Source organism: Triturus cristatus, chromosome 3_1 (assembly GCF_964204655.1).
Source record: "Triturus cristatus chromosome 3_1, aTriCri1.1, whole genome shotgun sequence".
Lineage (NCBI taxonomy): Eukaryota > Metazoa > Chordata > Amphibia > Caudata > Salamandridae > Triturus > Triturus cristatus.
The window spans coordinates 848661252-848681630 of record NC_140583.1 but is presented as its reverse complement, the minus strand read 5'-3'; the positions used below and the strand labels follow the sequence as shown (position 1 = coordinate 848681630).

At 43.7% G+C, this 20379-nt stretch overlaps 1 protein-coding gene across 6 annotated transcripts in view; it reads right to left on the bottom strand.

Annotated features, from left to right (window-relative positions):
• WIPF1 (WAS/WASL interacting protein family member 1) overlaps positions 1-20379 on the bottom strand; it is a 481960-nt gene that overhangs the window by 101024 nt on the left and 360557 nt on the right. For all 6 annotated transcript variants that reach the window (XM_085645252.1, XM_085645256.1, XM_085645254.1 and 3 more), the window contains one exon: positions 9498-9680. In XM_085645252.1, coding sequence (XP_085501378.1) covers positions 9498-9680 — 183 coding nt within the window. The remainder of the gene's footprint in view (positions 1-9497; positions 9681-20379) is intronic.

Genomic DNA, 20379 nt, shown 5'->3' with positions numbered 1-20379 from the left:
GAAAACGTTCAATTAATCAAAAAACTTGATCATTAAGAAGGTAAAAACAACATTCGCAAGGAGCAACCCGATGGGATAACCAGAAACACCACACGACTTCAGTATGTTAGTATTGTCGACCATGTGTTGGTTAGAATACAAGTAGAATAGGATGTGTGGGGTCCCAAAAAGAAAAGGATTCAAGTGGCTGCCGTTACCGGGAAAGGAACGTGATGAGAAAGAATGTTGAAGGTAGATAACCCGTGAATTGAAAGTCTTTGCGGTCGATGTGTTTACGCTACCTTGAAAAGGCTTTCCTAGAAATTTGCCCGTGTATAACTACAATGCAGGTCAATGAACACCGTGTTGTAATCAGCTGTCTCGCGTTGATGATATTGCCTGGTACAAAGTCACTGTGAATAGCCATGAAAAATACAAAAATGCCCTTAGTGACTTGAATTATAAACGATGTCTTATCTCTCGTGTATTCGAGAGACCTCTCTCACCTCTGTGTGCGTGCCTCGCCGGGTGTTTACTTGCAACGTACCGCTGTACCGAATACAAATCTGTGTCAAAAAAATATACAAAAGAAGTTCTAGGTGAAGTAACTAATCTAAAAATGCGTAGTGTAGCAGATCACTCTGTGCCTAAAGTTGCACTTACATGTGAAAAGCCATAAACCTCTGGTGTCGGTAGCCTCTTCAAACGCGCTTACGGAGTGAACCGTCCTAGTTTCATTGAGATGTGATGCCGCGTAGAGTGTATTAAGGGCTCCGATTGGACGCGTAGCGTGATGAACATGGAGAAAGGACTCCTAGTTCGTCACTAAGACAATTATGCGGCCATCTTAATGTGGTGCCGGAAATATGGTATACGTAAAGATGTGTGCTACAACACCCATGTGCACTGTGAGGGACAGCAGAACATGTGCATACATTGCATTTACAATTCAAAATAGTGAACAGGCGAAAATATGTATGTAACAATGCAACTCCTGAGAAACCAGTGTGTTTTCGATAATGGTGCTGGTTGTCCAGTGCCAACTCTGCCGTTATTAATAAACGTTCACATTCTGATTCATTTGGGTCATGATACGCGTAAGTGAAAAATCGTGTGCAAAAAGTTATATGGGAACTTAACTGGAAAATACTTCATAATAGACACGTGACACATGTGGCTGCATTAGCAAAAGTACATCATAGCTTACAATCGTGACATCTCATCACTAAATCACGGTGTCTGATCTGTATAAATGTCAATTATACATGTGAAAAGAAACTGCGAAACCTTGAAAAAAACAACTTGTAATTGTAAATTAACCTGTCACTAACTTTAGTCACGATATAAGTGCCAAAACAAAATGGGACCCAATCGGTAACAAGAATTAATCTGCCTGTTAATACACTTGCTGTCACCTCCAATAAAAATTGTAAATGTGTGAGTGAAATGTCCAATTAAAAGGTGGTGCCTGGATGCCCGTCTGGAGTATATCGTGTCAAGAGTCAATAGGTTTTTTGGGTCAATATACAAGGCTGACCCTAGAGGAAGCACAAAAGTTCTAATTTATCATTGAGACCCATTGTGTCCAGGTACCTGACCCAAAAGGTTTCCCTTTGCGTCATGTACCTGGACGGGTCTCTGTCAGTATAAGTGGTAATCGTCTCTAGAACGGAGAATCTGAGTTGTGCTATCGAATGATGTGCTGATACTCAATGACTGGTTAATGGTGAATTAAGAGATTTCGTTCGTATTCTACTCTTATGTTCCGTAATGCGTGTCCTCAATGTCCTATCGGTTTTGCCTACATAGTATAGAGAACATGGGCAACGGATCACATAAATGACATTCTGTGTATTGCAATTGGCTGTAAATTTTAGCTGTATTGATCTACCAGACCACAGATGTGGTATATAGTCCCCTACTAGGACATTATTACAGTGAGAGCAGTTGTAACATTTTTGCATGCCTCTGTGTGATTCAACATCAACAGCTGGTTTACTAGATAAAAGTTCTTAGGTTTTTAGATCTTTTGTAAGCAAAAATGGGGGGATCCTGAAAGAGATTGTGAAAGTCAGGTTCAGATTGCAGTAGATCCCATCTACGTAAGATTATTTTCTTAATGGACACTGATTGGATAGAAAATGTGGATACTAACACCTCTCTTTGGCATGGAGATTTCTCCATTTTGTCAAGTAATACCTCTCTGGAAATATCACTTGCTCGTCTTGCTGATGCCTCAACTACAGAGTTGGGGTACCCTCGGTTTAAGAAGTCTTTTTTGGAAGCCATCATGGCTGATGTGTATAAATCTTGATTGGAAGAAATGCGCTTAATGCGCAAAAATTGAGAATATGGGAGATGTCGCTTTAATGTGTCTGGGTGAAAGCTGCTGTATAAAAGTGTGTTATTGCGATCTGTGGTTTTTTTGAAGACCGAAGTAACAATGTTGGTGCCTTGCAGTTCAATGTTAACATCCAGGTAGGAGATTCTCTGTGTGTCTAGAGTGTAAGTGAATTGAATTCTGGGGTTTATACCATTCAATTCACCAAGTTTAGTTACCAGTAAACTTTCTGTGCCCTGCCATATGATGAAAATGTCATTGATGTATCGACGATACATAATAAGATGATCTGTCCATCGAAGTTCATGTATCGAGTTGTAAGCTGACACAATGGGTCTAAAGGGAGGATCAGTGATGTTCTTATGTATTTTGGGCAACATGTAAATGACCAAAATACATAAGAACATCACTGAGACAGTATCTCGACACATTCCTGCAACCGTTTGTGCAGTCTGGTGCTACGCACGTTCAGGACACCACTCACTTCCTGAAATTACTTAAAGATTTGGTACTACCACCGTCCAAAGAAATCTGGTTGGGCACCATTGATGTAGTGTCACTGTGCACCTCGATACCCCATTCTGAAGGCATCGAGGCTATAGAGTGGGCACTACTACAACAGGATAACATTCAGGCTGACAACATTTTTCTGTTGGAAGTACTACAATTCAGTTTATTCAACAGCTATTTCAAATGGAAGGACTGATTATTTTTACAAACCAATGGTACATCCTTGGGTTTTTCTGGGGCACCTAGCTATGCCAACACATTTATGATGAAATTCGAGCAGGAAAACATACTCAATGACCCTCGATGGACAGATCATCTTATTATGTATCGTCGATACATCGATGACATTTTCATCATATGGCAGGGCACAAAAAGTTTACTGGTAACTAAACTTGGTGAATTGAATGGTATAAACCCCAGAATTCAATTCACTTATACTCTAGACACACCAAGAATCTCCTACCTGGATGTTAACATTGAACTGCAAGGCACCACCATTGTTGCTTCGGTCTTCAAAAAAAACACAGATCGCAATAACACACTTTTATACAGCAGCTTTCACCCAGACACATTAAAGCGACAACTCCCATATTCTCAATTTTTGCGCATTAGGCGCATTTCTTCCAATCAAGATTTATACACATCAGCCATGATGGCTTCCAAAAAAGACTTCTTAAACCGAGGGTACCCCAACTCTGTAGTTGAGGCATCCGCAAGACGAGCAAGTGATATTTCCAGAGAGGTATTACTTGACAAAATGGAGAAATCTCCATGCCAAAGAGAGGTGTTCGTATCCACATTTTCTACCCAATCAGTGTCCATTAAGAAAATAATCTTACGTAGATGGGATCTACTGCAATCTGAACCTGACTTTCACAATCTCTTTCAGGATCCCCCCATTTTTGCTTACAAAAGATCTAAAAACCTAAGAGAACTTTTATCTAGTTAACCCTCTTGATGTTGAATCACACAGAGGCATGTAAAAATGTTACAACTGCTCTCACTGTAATAATGTCCTAGTAGGGGACTCTATACCACATCCGTGGTCTGGTAGATCAATACAGCTAAAATTTACAGCCAATTGCAATACACAGAATGTCATTTATGTGATCCGTTCCCCATGTTCTCTATACTATGTAGGCAAAACCGAAAGGACATTGAGGACACGCATTACGGAAAATAAGAGTAGAATAAGAACGAAATCTCTTAATTCACCGTTAGCCAGTCATTGGGTATCAGCACATCATTCGATAGCACAACTCAGATTCTCCGTTCTAGAGACGATTACCACTTATACTGACAGAGACCCGTCCAGGTACATGACGCAAAGGGAAACCTTTTGGATCAGGTACCTGGACACAATGGCTCCCAAAGGTCTCAATGATAAATTAGAACTTTCGTGCTTCCTCTAGGGTCAGCCTTGTATATTGACCCAAAAAACCTATTGACTCTTGACACAATATACTCCAGACGGGCATCCAGGCACCACCTTTTAACTGGCCATTTCACTCACACATTTACAATTTTTATTGGAGGTGACAGCAAGTGTATTAACAGGCAGATTAATTCTTGTTACCGATTGGGTTCCATTTTGTTTTGGCACTTATATCGTGACTAAAGTTAGTGACCGGTTAATTTACAATTACAAGTTGTTTTTTTCAAGGTTTCGCAGTTTCTTTTCACATGTATAATTGACATTTATACAGATCAGACACCGTGATTTAGTGATGAGATGTTACGATTGTAAGCTATGATGTACTTTTGCTAATGCAGCCACATGTGTCACGTGTCTATTATGAAGTATTTTCCAGTTGAGTTCCCATATAACTTTTTGCACACGATTTTTCACTTACGCGTATCATGACCCAAATGATTCAGAAAGTGAACGTTTATTAATAACGGCAGAGTTGGCACTGGACAACCAGCACCATTATCTAAACACACTGGTTTCTCAGGAGTTGCATTGTTACATACATATTTTCGCCTGTTCACTATTTTGAATTGTAAATGCAATGTATGCACATGTTCTGCTGTCCCTCACAGTGCACGTGGGTGTTGTAGCACACATCTTTACGTATACCATATTTCCGGCACCACATTAAGATGGCCGCATAATTGTCTTAGTGACAACTAGGAGTCCTTTCTCCATGTTCATCACGCTACGTGTCCAATTGGAGCCCTTAATACACTCGACGCGGCAACACATCTCAATGAAACTAGGACGGTTCACTCCGTAAGCGCGTTTGAAGAGGCTACCGACACCAGAGGTTTATGACTTTTCACATGTAAGTGCAACTTTAGGCACAGAGTGATTCTGGTACACTATGCATTTTTAGATTAGTTACTTCACCTAGAACTTCTTTTGTATTTTTTTTTACACAGATTTGTATTCGGTACAGCAGTACGTTGCAAGTAAACACCCGGCGAGGCACGCACACACAGGTGAGAGAGGTCTCTCGAATACACGAGAGATAAGACATCGTTTATAATTCAAGTCACTAAGGGCCTTTTTGTATTTTTCATGGCTATTCACAGTGACTTTGTACCAGGCAATATCATCAACACGAGACAGCTGATTACAACACAGTGTTCATTGACCTGCATTGTAGTTATACACGGGCAAATTTCTAGGAATGCCTTTTCAAGGTAGCGTAAACACATCGACCGCAAAGACTTTCAATTCACGGGTTATCTACCTTCAACATTCTTTCTCATCACGTTCCTTTCCCGGTAACGGCAGCCACTTGAATTCTTTTCTTTTTGGGACCCCACACATGTTATTCTACTTGTAATCTAACCAACACATTGTCGACAATACTAACATACTGAAGTCGTGTGGTGTTTCTGGTTATCCCATCTGGTTGCTCCTTGCGAATGTTGTTTTTACCTTCTTAATGAGCAAGTTCTTTCATTAATTGAACGTTTTCCTCCCAACAAATATAAGGCTATATTATTACTATGCATTTATTGATGCAATCACATTTATGTGTACTTGTATATATTCATTGTAGATTTCCCCTGAAGAAGGGTGCTCTGCACACCCGAAATGCATTGGGAATGGATTTTCTTTGATTGTCAACCTATTGAAATCATCTAAATTGAGATCTCTCCGATATTGCATGAATTTTCCTCTGAATAAAGAAGGATTGGAGATTCTCGCCAACCGACGTCCTTAATATACATTACTTTCTTTACGTAACAGATTGTAATCTTGGATTCATGTTCTTAAATGTAAATTTGGTTTTTCACAGTCCAGATCATTGTATTGATAATTTGTGAACACTCATGATTGAGTACCCCCGGTAGTGCTCACTTTGTCCAGAACTACTAGGTCCTGGTCTATGTACTTCTTTTTGAATGGGTAGTCGGGTGGAAACACCTCAAAGCGAGCACACCAAGTCTGAATGTTACAACTTTAGTTTAATTGATAACTTGAATACATTTGTGTGCACTACAGCTGTCATTATATAATTTGTGACCCTTTGTAAAGATGACATGTGAATTGGTACATCCACGATTGGTTTATTTGGTTTACCTGTTAGTCCCTAGTACCGTGGCCTGTGTGTGCCCAGGGCTGGTAAACCGAATGCTGCTGGTGGGCCTGCAGCACTGGTTTGTGCCACCCACAGAAGCAGCTTGTAAAGTGTGTCTCAGACCTACCACTGCAGTGTCTGCGTGCAGTCCAGAACTGCCATCTTGGCTGTGAAGTGCACCCACTTCCCAGCCCCTGAACCTTCCCTTGGCATCCTGTAAGCCACCCTTATGATAGGGTGCATTGTATGTGTAAGGTAGGACATGCTCTAATGTGTGTAGCATGTCCTAGTAGTGAATTACACCCAATTTCGTTTTTCACTACTGTAAGGCTACCTGTTCTCCATAGGCCAGAATGGGAGGTTTTGGCTATTACATTCTATAGTCCTAACTGACCCACAGAACATGGTAGAAAAACGAATTTAGTATGCCTGAGCTCAGAATATTAAAATGCATCTTTTAGTGAAGGTTATTTTTATATTCTGTGTTGAAACTACCACTTTTAGAGTATAGGTACTTTCTTGCCTAAGCCTTCCAGTGTGCTCTGCTATTATGTGTATTGGCTGTCTGGTTTTGGAGGGACAGGGCAGGCTGAGTCAGACCTAGGTTGAATAGAGAGATCTGCCTTGGAGTGAGGGGAGGGGTAGCTCCTGCACTTGAATAGGGCTGTGCCTGGCAAGGTGAATGCTGGCTCCACCTCCCACTGTACGTCTGAAGACAGACCCCCCCTCTCTCTGAAAGGAAGGATGCAGCCTGGTAAACAAAGTGCTCCAGGGCTGGGTAGAACTGGTTCTGGCTGGGTTCAGAGACTTGTGACTCCTAAGAACAAAGACTGTGGGGGTATAAATATTTGTGCCCAAACCCCTACAATTTGTATTGCTCCTGGACAACAAGAAGAACCTCTATCCGTGTAACTACAGGAATCTGCAGGAGAAGGACTGTCCTTGTGCTTGTGTGCTGTTTCTGGGACTGGCCTGCAGTGGTTACTACTGGACTTGGAAGAAGAGGAAAAGGACTTTGAAGGAACTTTTATTTTTGGCTACAGCAATCACCCAAGGGCTAGATGAGAGCTAGCCTCCTGCAGGAGTCTTAGGCACATCCGACTCCACCACCAGCCTCCAGTTTCCTCCCAGCGAGGATTTCTATCTGCAGGTGAGGCTCCTGTGAGTTCCAGGGCCTCTAGTTCTACTGTTGAGAAAAGAGTGCTGAAAATCGTCGCTAACCCCCATTAGCGAGCCGCTGCAGCTAGAAAGCGTGAGGAAAATAGTCGCTCTGCTGCCGCCGAGCGCTCGATACCGGAGATAGTCGCATCACCTGTCGGCAGGCCTGAAAACGCTCGCTAACCCCGAAGATTATCACATTACCTGTCAGCGGGCCCCAAAACGCCCGCTAACCCAAGTGCATCGCATCATCTCTCTGCGGGCCTAAGAGTGCTCGCTATCCCGAAGATTACCGCATTGCCTGTCAGCGGGTTCCAAAACGCTCGCTAACCCAAGTTATTGTATTGCCAGACTGCGGGCCTGAAAACGCTTACTAACCCGAAGATTGTCGCATTGTTTGTTAGCGTGCCCCAAAACGCTCGTTAACCAAAAATCATCGCACCAAGTTCATCGCAGCGCGGACGCCGTGCGTTCGCCATTTTCCCCGCATCGCATCAGGATCGTTGCCCCCTCGCGGAGCGCCATTTTCTTTTATCTTAGCAAGATCGCACACGCCACAGGCTCGGCGCATCTTCCTCCCTTAGCAGCAAGGATTTTATCGCATCGCCGGCTTAGCATGCAGAATTTGTCGCTTTGTCCTGCCCGCAACCCAGCGCATCATCCTCCCTTGCGGTAAGGATTCAATGCATCGCTGGTTAGCGTGAGGAGATTTATCGCTACAACTCCTTAGCGACATTTTTGTTGCTTTGCTACAGAATCCAGATACCTTGTGAGTAAAAGGGTCGCAGAGACCACTGCATTGAACTGAACATCATTTTATGCACCTTGAACTATTTTTGCAGAATTTTTAAAGGAACCCTATGGTCTTAGTATTGTGGATTCTTACTGTTATTGGTCTTGTGTTAAGTCTATATAAATATACTTATTTTTTATAATTACTTGAGTGGTGTCCATTTGTAGTGTTCCACATTGTGTTACTGTGTATGGTCATAAATGCTTCACACACTGCCTCTGAGATAAGCCTAGCTGCTCGTGCTACGTTACCACAGGGTTGAGCAGGGGTTATCAAAGGGTGTAGGCTGCTTACTCTGACTTAGGAAGAAGGGTCCCTACTTGGACAGTGGCCAGCCATTGCCAGCTAGAGACCCCCATTTCTAACACACACTGTTTGGGTATTGTAGGCAAAGCTGTTAAGAGTCAATTGAATAAAAGCTACACACTGGGTTCACAGCCCCCATGACTCACCACACTTAACCTTCTTGATGGCCACAGAAGTATAGGTTGATTGGCTGGCACAAGGGGAGGCTCAGTGGTTCGGCTGGAGTGCTGGCTGTGAGACTGGCCGGCAGGACAATGGAGTTCGGCTGGCAGGCACAAACATGGGGCCACCTTCCACAAAACTCTTGTCGGTTCTATTTTGCCTTGTGTACAGTATGGTATCAAAGAATAGTGCAACCATGGAGCTATTGATTGTGCTGTGTTTGATAGCAGCAAAATACTCAAATGTGGGGCCACAAGCTGCACCCCTTGCCCCTGTTGCAAAGGCTTGGGTGGCCCAACGTCTACACAACAACCTGGTGCTCTGCAGGTGGATGGGAGAGTCTGGTTGCAAGGGGACTACCAGAAAGAGGCAAGAACGTGCATGCAGGCCTTCAAGGGCACGAGCGGGAGAGGCGGATTCCATGGTGCTAAGCAGGGACTGGAGTAGCCGGTTTAGCTGACAGTCACTGTAGTAATAATACTTTTCTTCTTTTTCACCAGTCACAGTTTTACTTACTGTATGGCATAAATGCAATTACAAATGTGGTAGAGCTAGACACTACAGTGAGAGCAACAGCACAACAATATGAAGAGAAATATGATAGTAAATACAACTAAACGTGATCATGTAAGGCACAAAATATGTCATTACCACTTCAAGCTGAAAGCTACCATCTGAACAGATAGAGAAATGCAGGTGTGCATCTACTTTTTACCGTTTCCTCTGTTTCCAGCTGATTTCAGCTTTGGCATTCCTCCTTGAAATAGTCCTCCTAAACCAGGACCTCCACCACCGCCAAAACCAGGGCCAGGGCCACCGCCGCCGCCACTGCCACCACCACCAAGGCTTCCACCACCACCACCACCTCCGCCTCCTCCACCAACTGGTCCTTTAGGTTCTGTCAAGATAAAAAAACATAATCCGCTGGAATTACACCAAGTATATACATAATGATGCATTTTGTCTTGAAAATAATTGATGAAAATTAGTGTTACAGTATACAATCTATGAAATCAAATCTATGAAACCATCTGATCTGCAGTAAGGTGGCTGAGCAAACCTAACTACAACACCCTCATGAACTGACAATGCCCCATAGACAAACTAGTTAATGGCAATTTATGACCTCACTGATTGCTGCTGGTACAACCAACAGCATACTCAGGCACTGCTCATCTAATTGCAATACTGAGACATTAGATCACAGTTGTCTACCTTGGTTTAACATGAGTACTCAGCTTACATTTTTTCACAATACTTAAAGGGACGTATAATGAAAGTGTCATTGGGATACCGCTAAAGGTGCAGTGCTGCACAAGTAACTGTTGCTCCAGCATCTCTACTTTGCAACACTGCATTAGTCATCAGCTTTGTGTCTCTCCCACTCATAGTTTGCTTCTGCTGCACTATTCAGATCAACCAATATGTATTATACCTTCACTCCACAACCTTAGAGATGATAAACAACCGTTAATATTTTTTGCACTGCTCTGCCCCTTGCTCATCCACTTGTACTCTGCGCTAACTTGTCGCTACTGTAGTCTTTGGCTCATTTGTTCATGAAGCCTTTCTTTTTTTAATTAACAAGACCCAAGTAGTTGTCTGAAATTGCTTGTTTAGCATTATCAACATATAAGCATTGCTAAGATTGGGCTTCTTATTAGCCAAACGCGATACTGCAAAGCATTGGTTCCTCAGACAATCCCGCCTGTGCGAGATGGCTCCAGGGGATGGCTAGATGCGCTATTATGGAAGATCCATATACACGGCGAGCGGCTGTCTGCAGAAACATGCAAACATCTGATGTCCTTGGACATTCGGCTTTGGGTCAGGTATAAGAGCACCATATTCAAATACGATCGCTATGTACATTGCCAAAAACGTATTCACTTATTCAGCTGCTCTCTTGAGACTGGTAAACGTGCCTTGCATACCATTGTGTCAGTGTTATATTGTTAATATGAAAAAACAATACAAAGAGAAAAAAATATACAACGTTGGTCTCCAATCAGTCTTTGTCATATCCCTCATGTTGCATGGCTTCAGTTCTGTTATCACTATAGAGAGATTGGTCAGATTAGATTAGAACAAGGACCCCCTGTTATAACTTAGCACTTCTTTCCAATATTACTGGATCACCGGGCACAACCACCAGATGAGTAATTAATTCCCCTTCAACCAGCATTCATGTCAACATATCCTTTTAGCAGAAAACCTCCCCCGCGAAATTTTTCAAATTGCCAAATCTCTTTTTATTCCCCCCTCACCCACCAGTGCTGATAAGGATACCCCCCAACGTTGTAATTTAATTGCTAAAAAAAAATTACAAAAAATTTCAAGCCATTTATCAATCGTTCCCTGTGGTCTCGGAACCCCAGATAACGCCCGCTACACGTCTTGCTACGAACCAGCTAGAGCTTATTCCCCCTATAAATCTGACCACTCTCCAGAATATTTTTAATCAAGTTAAATCTGGAGCCCCTTCAGATGTAGCCCCTCCTGCTATCCCAAGACAAGTCTCTGAAATAGTTGCGCCGATAATTCTCAAAGTAATTAATGCGTCCTTTGAAGCAGGATTTGTGCCTTTTCTGTGGAAGCAGGCTATGGTGAGAGCCTTATTGAAGAAACCCAACTTAGATTCTGACACTCTATCGCCCCATTTCATTACTGTCTGGTATGGGGAAATTGGCAGAGAAACAGGTCAACACCACAATTTCAACTTTTTTAGAAAACCATAACTGCCTCCACCCTACTCAGACTGGATTCAGAGTTCAACAGAGCACGGAAACCGCTCTGTTAGTTGTGGTGGAAAGTTTAAGAAAAATCACGGATAATGGGGGCTGCGCGGCATTGATTTTACTTGATCTCAGTGCAGCCTTCGATACCGTGAATCACCAGCTCTTGATCCAGAGGCTTAAGGGCGTCGGAATTTCTGGTATGGCATTAAAGTGGCTGCAGTCCTTTCTTGAGGACCGATCATTTGTCGTCTTCGATGAAAATTTCTCATCGGAACCATTACCTCTTGGGTGTGGGGTGCCTCAGGGCTCTTCCCTGAGCCCCACCCTTTTCAATGTGTATATGAGTCCTTTGGTGGCACTTGTAACCCCTCATGGCATCCAGATCGTTACATACGCAGACGACACCCAGTTAGTAGTTTCATTTAGTCAAGAAGATAAGTCTGCTCCTAACCTGGCGTTGTGACTGCAAGAAGTATCAAGGTGGATGGATAACTCCTATTTGAAGCTTAACGGTGACAAAACTGAACTTCTGTTCCTGGGAAACTGTCCCCAGTGCACCATAGCTCCCTCCTGGCCTAAATGTCTTGGCCCCCCTCCAACCCCAAAAGCAGAAATCAAGAGTTTGGATAGACCATAATCTGAATTTTAAAAAGCAAACAAGCAAGGTGGCCGCTGGATGCTACGGATTGCTCAGAATGCTCAGGACGATCCTCCATCTACATCCACTCACTATCAAGAACAGTGGTCCAGGCACTTATTCTTTCACGCCTGGACTATGCTAATGTCCTTTATCTGGGCGCCCCTTTGGTAGCCACCAATAGGTTCCAGGTCATCCAGAACTGCGCAGCACGATTACTCACCAACTCTACTAGACGTATGTCTGCTAGACCTTCTCTCGCAACATTGCATTGGCTGCCGGTTATGCAAAGGATCCATTTTAAAGCACTATGTATTGCTCATAAGGCCCTTTCTAATAAGGGCCCTCCTGTTGTTAGATATCTCATCCAGCCATACTGTCCATCCAGATCACTTAGATCAGAAAAAAAGCATCTTGTCCTAGTTCCTACTATAAAGAGGATGCGCAGTGGAGGACGTTGTTATAGGTATAGTGCTGCAAAACTTTGGAACAGTTTGCCATTGTTGATTCGGTCCGAATCTAATCATCTTCTGTTCCGTAAACGTGTAAAAAGACTCATCTGTTCCCTTAAATCTTTTACTTGCTCAAGGACTTGCTATAGCGCTGGGACGCTCTAGGGTATCAATGCGCTCTATAAATGCCCTTTCAATTCAATTCAATTCATATGCCATCTACATTGCCATGCATCTGTCAACATATGCCATCTACATTGCCATGCATCTGTTTTAGCTTATTAGGTGTCATATACAAATTGAACATCAATTTATACATCGTCTGAATGGTTTTGAATATTTTGATGATGCCGTTCTCTTGGTTTCAACCCTGGAGAGTCTGTAGGTCCTTATAATTCCTTTTATGGTTTTATGGAAAGCATATATTTAAAGATAAATCCAGGGAAATCTTTTACAATGTCATGTCAAAGCAACGAAGGAGAAGCATATCCCTTCTTTTGAAAAGAAAACAAGATTGCAAGCATGAAGCAATGTTGCTACTCAGGCTTGAGGTTCTCAGCTAATGGGGGCTGGAATGTGCACAGGGCAGTGAGTGAGGATGAGAAGTCCAGGAACATTGAGGGGATATTTAAATTTGCCGCCAAACTAGGAAACAAACCTATACCAGAAATGTTAACTCTATACAGTGCTACGATGGTAACTGCTGCAACATATGGAGTGGGAATCTGCGGGCTTAGTGACAACAATATCCTGCACAGACTAGAGGACACATTTCTGAGATGGTTGTTAGCAGTACCAAAATCAATGCCCGGATCTATTGTACATATGGAGTTTCCAGTCTATTTTGGATATTATAGCGGCCAAACCTTTGCTATTATGGCACTAAGTTTGGACAAAACCAGAGGCTCAACTTACCCAAGAAATACATAGGGATTGAATGGCCCTATGGATCAGGCACACAAAATACCGTGGTTGTCCCCTGTTTATAAGAGCTTGCAACTGATAGAAGTAAAGGATACGAACCTGCGGGAGAAGCCAGAAATTCTCACATTTCCCTAAAACCGTATTAAAATAGTATGACAGGGATAAGTGCTTGAGAACAACCAAATTTAAGGAGGTGTCTATAAGTACTGTGATGGCAAATACATCATACCTTAGCAATCAAGGCTTACAGAGTTATTGTCACAAGATGGAAAACATGTACCACAGATTTCTTATGTCAAGATTCCATTTCTCTACAATACATCATCTGGTAGCTTTCCCGATGGGAACAAAATGGACCCATAACAACGTTAAATGCCCATGTGACAATTCTTCGACACAATCCACCACGCATGTAATCCTCTTTTGTAAAGGTTATCTTGAATGTACATAAAAGTATGTAAACCTCAGTTTTTTTTAATGAAGGTTTGTATAATTATCAAAAAGCATACCAAATTTTAATAGACATGTTTGATATCAAGGTCAGTTATGTTTTAGCAAAATATTTTATAAATGTTATAAGAATAAGGAAATGACTGCTGGAAAACGTATAGCACTTTATTATTGATAGATGCAGTCCATTTTTTCTTCACCAATGTGCACTTTAGATCTTCAAAGACTAAATTAATTGTTAAGATTGTGACCGATATTTTCTCACTTGTTTGCACTTTAACCAGAAATTCCATTTGAGAATTGGGAATCAGCACAGTGCACTTTAGATTTCTAAAGATTAAATTAATTGCTAAGACTGTGACCAAAGTTTACTCATTGCTTTTATTTTAGAAATTCTATCTAAGAAAATGGGAATGGAGTACTGCCTTTTTTAATTTTATTACCTGTATTTTGATGGATTTTTTTAAAGATGTTTTGCTTTTATGGTTTAATAATGCTATAAACTACATAAAGTTTATTTGATTCATTGAATATTTTTCAAATACCCTTCCATAGTTATTGCCACAGGGCTGCTCTACCTTATTCACCTGATATGTACAGCACCTGGCTACCCGACAACGGGCTTCCCCACACTTTCAACAGGGGCGGTTCCTGCATGAGGGCGTAAGGGGCAGGAGCCCACCAATCTTGGAGGAAGGCGAAGGAAATTGAAAGATTGGTCTGAGGCACATATACTGCCTGTGAGAAGTTGGCCTGGCATATGCTGGTCACTAGTTATAGTGGCCAACTTGCACTAGTCCAATTCGACTCTTATGGTAGATAGGTTTAAGACAACCTTTTAAAGAAAGCTATCCTAGTGGTAGCTGTGGAGAGCAGCCTACAGGCTAAGTCTCTGAGGAATGTAAAGCAGCTTGTTTTACCTTATAATCTCTTGAATTACCAAATGAAAAGGACACCACACAGGTATATCTATCAAATATATATGTATTTATTTCTAGATACACTCTACTAATCTCTTTATGAGATTAGAACCCAGATACACATTCAAATGTCAACAGTTCTCAATAAATTAAGCACAAATATGGCTGTAGCCCTAGGGGCGTACCAGACCATATACTAAGAAAATGGTTTAACAAAGTCGACTTGCAAAATGACAAAGCCTAGGGCCTTGGGAATCGCTGGGGCTTCACTACTGCAGTGTTAGCAGGTAAGTAACAAGCCCACGGGAGACGTGTGCAGTGTCTAAACACAGCCATGGGTTTCCTATGGGTTACAATGGAGCAAGTCGCGGTTTGTATTTTAAAGTTTAGGGCACTTCGAAGAAGTCAAAAAGCAAGCCACTTACAGGGTAAGTATTTCGAGGGCCAACACACACTTGGGCACCGGAGTGCACGAGTTACCTCACCCAGGGAAGCCGGGTGCATAGGTGTCTTTTGGTGTCGGGTCGCGATGCTGTTTTCAATGGAGACCAATGAAGACTTGCTGCTTGAGACGACTGGAGAGGTGTCCGCTGGAATCCGAAGGTGGATTGAAGATGAAGAGGACCTGAAAATTGAGGGGACAGTGTTCAAAGTCACTTGCCAGTGACCGGTGGCCAGCAGGATGGATGACCACAGATGTCGCGTCGTTTCAGGTCGTCGATGGTGACTTGTCTCTTCGCTCACGAGGTCCAGGAGGGATCGACGATGACCAGCAGCTGGATTCGGAGTGTCCCACGACGTCTGCAGCTGATGACTGTGTCGGCAACCGGATTGGAGCCAACAAGCCTTGGCAGCTGCAAGTCTTGTGTGAACTGAAGATAGTCGGTGATGCAGACCAGCAAGGTCTGATGGACTTACCCAGTGAGGGCAGGCCCGGAGCAACCAGGAGAGCCCTTGAAGTCGGTTAGAAAGTCTTCGGCTGAGTCACTAGCCAACGGGCAAGTAACCGCGAAGACGCCTTTGCAGGAAAAGTTCCACAGGAGCCCACGGTCACTCGGGACGGGGTAGGCTGCTGATTTTCGGAACAAGACCTGCTAGGGATTTGGACTACAGATGGTCCAAAGCACAAGTTCGTAGAACGTTGTTTAGGGTTTGCACTCGAAATCAGTGCACGGTTCCCTTGTATTGCTGTTCCTCGTCACTCGTGGGGTCCAGATGCCACAGCTTCGCTGGGGACTCAAAATGGCCGTCGAGAGGTCAGGAAATCCGCTTCAGGGGACGCAGGGACTTCGGACTCCGGAGCGGTGAAGTTTGCAACCGTCGATTCAAGTTACAGGTGCCTGCCAAGCAGGGTAGTCACTCCTTGACTCCAAGGGAGATTCTTCAGTCTTCCAGAGATAGTGGAACGTCGAAGGGCCAGGATTCTTCTTTGTAGAGCGTCGTCCAGGGTAATCTGGATTGCATTGGCAATGCTTGCTATCTTATAGTGAAGATAGGGGAGGGACTAGCTCTATGACCACTCCTCTAGGAGGGTTAGGGTAGTGGGTGGTTACACCCACTTCCCTTTGTCCAGTTTCGCGCCAGAGCAGGGGCAGGTAGCCCCTGAACCGGTTTGAGCTGGCATATGCACAGAGGAGCCTACTGCTCCCCCAGTGCAGGACTTCAAAGCACTCTAAGAGTGCACCCACCCAACTCCAATCCACTAAATCCTGTCTGGGAGGTGGTGACACCGCCCTGTGACAGGATGCCTTTTGTTGGGCTTCCTCCACTGCGAGTTTCGGTCAGCAGCAGGAGGGCAGCCCAGTGTCTGTGCTGGTGGCAACCATTTTGTGATGCCAGGGCTCTAGAAGATTTCTACCGTTTAGTACAGTGGGTACATGTCATCCCCTCTAGAAGGGTGGGATCATACTCCCACACCAGTTACTGGTGTGGGGGTATGATTCCAAGTTGTTTAACACCAAACACGACATGTTTTGATGCAGTCATTCCAAAGTTAGCATTTACCGCGAGGTTATAATGCACTTAAGAGTATATGGTTTAACCACATCCACAAACAGCAGCTGAGAATAGACTGCCAGCTGCAGAGGGGTCCTGCTCATGCAGAAGCACCCCCTCACATAGTAAACCAAGCACCCTGCCCTCAGGATTGTTAGGGCCTGCAATAGGGGTGGCTGATAGGTTTGTGTGTGTGTGTATGGTGAGATATAGGAACCTATACCTCAGTGAGGAGTGCTAACACTACCTCACACAGGCTGCAGTAGCAGGCCTGTGGTGTCAGATTGTGAATGCTTCCCAGGGGTGGCATAATACATGCTGCAGCCCCTGGTAGGCCTGTGAAGTACCAATGCCCTAGGTACCTAAGGTACCATATACTAGGGGCTCATAAGGTACCACAGTATCCAATCACTAGTGCATCTAATATGCATACCAATCATTTATGGGAGTAAGCAGATAGGCTGGGGTCCTGGATAGCAGGATCCCAGCCAGACTAGTCAAACACCATTCAAACACCAGGAAAAAAAGTGGGGGCAACCATATAATCAGATTCCACCTTCCTACACTGCCAGTCTAGAATTGGCAGTGCAGCACAGCCGTGTACAAACACGCTGCGCATGCAAGGTGGATGACGTCAATATCGCCCAAATGGGGTAAGGGCAATCAGGCACTGCCTAAAGCAGGAGATTGGCCAGGGCTTCGGTCGAGCACTCGGCTCGCCCGGATCTGTTAGGTAGTTAAGAACATCATTCTAGGATCCTGCCTCTTCTCCGACTGGCGCACCCTTGATAGTCTGTGAGCCTATTAGAACAGAAGGCCGGATTTTCATGTTCCACTTCCTAATCGTTCCTGGAGGCTTTCGCTTCATGTACTTACTTGGATCTTGACTCGATCCTCTGCAGCGTAACACCAGTTGAATAGAATTCTAGCAAAGGTAACAAATGAGCGCATTTAAAATGTCTATTACTAACTTGGGAATGGAACTTGTATACCTGTGATTTGTGAGGATTTAATGAGGGCGCTGCCGCTGGCTTAAGTAAAATATCAGTTGCACACTGTAATGATAAACATAGGGCGTGAAGACTGTTTTATCTGTGACTCAGAAAGGGAAACAGGTGTTTCTGTGCTTTGTGAGGTCAGTATGAGAGGCTTGCTGAAGTGTTCCAAAAGTAGGGTGACCGCTGAACACAAAGTGCAGCAAAATCAAAAGACAGAAAAAGAGCCCGTAGCCAATTTAAGCTGTTTAAGTGTCCCTGCACTTTGTCGAGCTTATTTTTAGCTCACTAAAAAGCTCGATTAAATACAATGCCGGTTGTAAGTGATGTGCGATGTAATAAACGTAACTAAGTTTGTTGCGCATCTTTGAAATCGACCTCCCTCATTAATAGAGGCTGACGTAATAGTAAACAAAAAGGCGGAATAATCTTTGCCGTCAGTGCGACTTTGATTTAGAGAATCTCTCGAAAAATGCAAACAAATACATCAATGCAGTGAAAGCTCAACGCTGCAAAAAGATATCATGAAAATGGCTTGCATGGCAGGCTTATAAATTGGAAAAAGTGTGTACTTTGTGAACGCTGTGCAGTTGTATCCGTGTCACGCATGGACATATTACAAACCGCGGGCCGAAGCGCATGCTGCAGAGCTGCACTCTGTCACCGGGTGAGCTGCTACAAACTGAGAATTAATCTTCATACAGCTGAGTAGAATCGGTGCCATCGCGAGAGATATTACAAACCGAGGACCAGCGTGCATGTTGTAAAGTTGATCAGTGCCACGGGGTGAGACATTACAAAGGAAAGATCAGTGTTTATGCTGTTGAGTGGCATCAGGAGAGATACTGAAGACCAGTATGCATGGGGCTATCCTGGAAGTGTACAGTGAGGGACATTCTAGAATGAATTCTAGTATGATCACAAGTGTACAAGCTCTGGCCGTATATAACGAGGTATGAGATTCGAAAAATTATAGACTGCTATGCATGCTGTAGGGCTGAATCATAAGGTGAGATTTCTGAAAAATGAGGACCTGTGTGCATAGTGCTGCCCAGGCAGCATATGAGGGGAAAATCCTAGAATGAGTATAAGTGTGCATACTCTGGATGTCTATAACTAGGTGAGTTATTCTGTGAAATGTACACTGGTGTGCATAATCTGGGGTGTGAATAACTTAATGAGTGAGGGGTGAGTTGTGTGAATGCACTGGGTGAGTGGTGTGCCTTTGAGTGCAGGAGGAGTGGTATGCCTTGGTGACTGTAGGGTGAGCGAAGCAGTGTGCATCTCTGAGTGCAGAGTAAGCAGAGCAAAGGGAGAGTGATGTGTCTGTGTGAGTTCCGGGTGAGTGATGTTTCTGTGTGAGTGCAGCTTGAGTGTAGTGTCTGTGTGAGAGCAGCTTGAATGGTGTGTCTGTGAGTTCCGGGTGAGTGGTCTGTCTGTGAGTTCTAGGTGAGTGGTGTGTCTGAGCTCCGGGTGAGTGGTGCGTCTGTGAGTTCAGAGTGAGTGGTGTGTGAGTGCAGGGAGAGGGGTGTTTCGATTCGAGCTCGCTCACAGTTAATATTTACCACAAAGCTTTCTGCCTCACCACTTTTAAGATGCACGAGCCGCCACTGACTTTCAACAACTGCTGGAGGGTAGTTAAAAATGAATAAGATTAGGGTAACTGGTACGTTTTTAGTTTCTTTCTAAAACCCATAAAAGTTTGTCTTTTTTCAAGCTAATCGGCAGAGAGTTCCAGAGTTTGGGTGCCAGAAAGGAGCGACCTCTACTTCCAGGTCTCTGAACTAAGGGAACAACAAGAAGCTCAAGATTGCTGGTGCTGAGAGCCCTGTTGGTCCGATGGGAGGTGACCAGTTTTTGGAGAACACGAGGGCCCATTTTATATTTTGCCCTATGTGTGATGCATAGTGCCTTGAATTGTACCTTACATTTTATCGAAAGCCAGTGTAGATTTTTCAGCGCTGCACAGGCTGACACTGTTTTAGAGATACGTAACAGAATTCGATCTGCAGCGTTTTGGATAGCTTGAAGTTTGTTGCTAACCGACAGAGAACTGCCCAAGTACAGCGAGTTGCCGCAGTTGAGGCACAAGAGAATCTTTCCTTGGATCACAATTCTCTGCAACTCCATCGGGAGCCATTTCAGAGTTTTCCTAAAGGCTCTCAAAAGACCAAAGCAGCTGCCAGCCAGAACCTAACAACTACACCGGTTTGCTGATAAGGAACACAAAGACCTCACATTCATTTTGGAAGAGGGCCGAAGATACAGAAGGAAAAATGCACAGCAACAATCGTAATATCCTTGGGATCTCTTCAGAGGTAGAAAACCTAAGCCCTGAGCAGTTCCTTGAAAACTGGATCTGTACCTGGATCCTAAAATACAGCCCGTCAACTTGCTTTATAATGGAGCAAAAAAACACAACCCTAGTCTTGTGACCCTGTCCTATCTGGAATGCCCACATGACCAGTCATTGATAGACTGCTCAA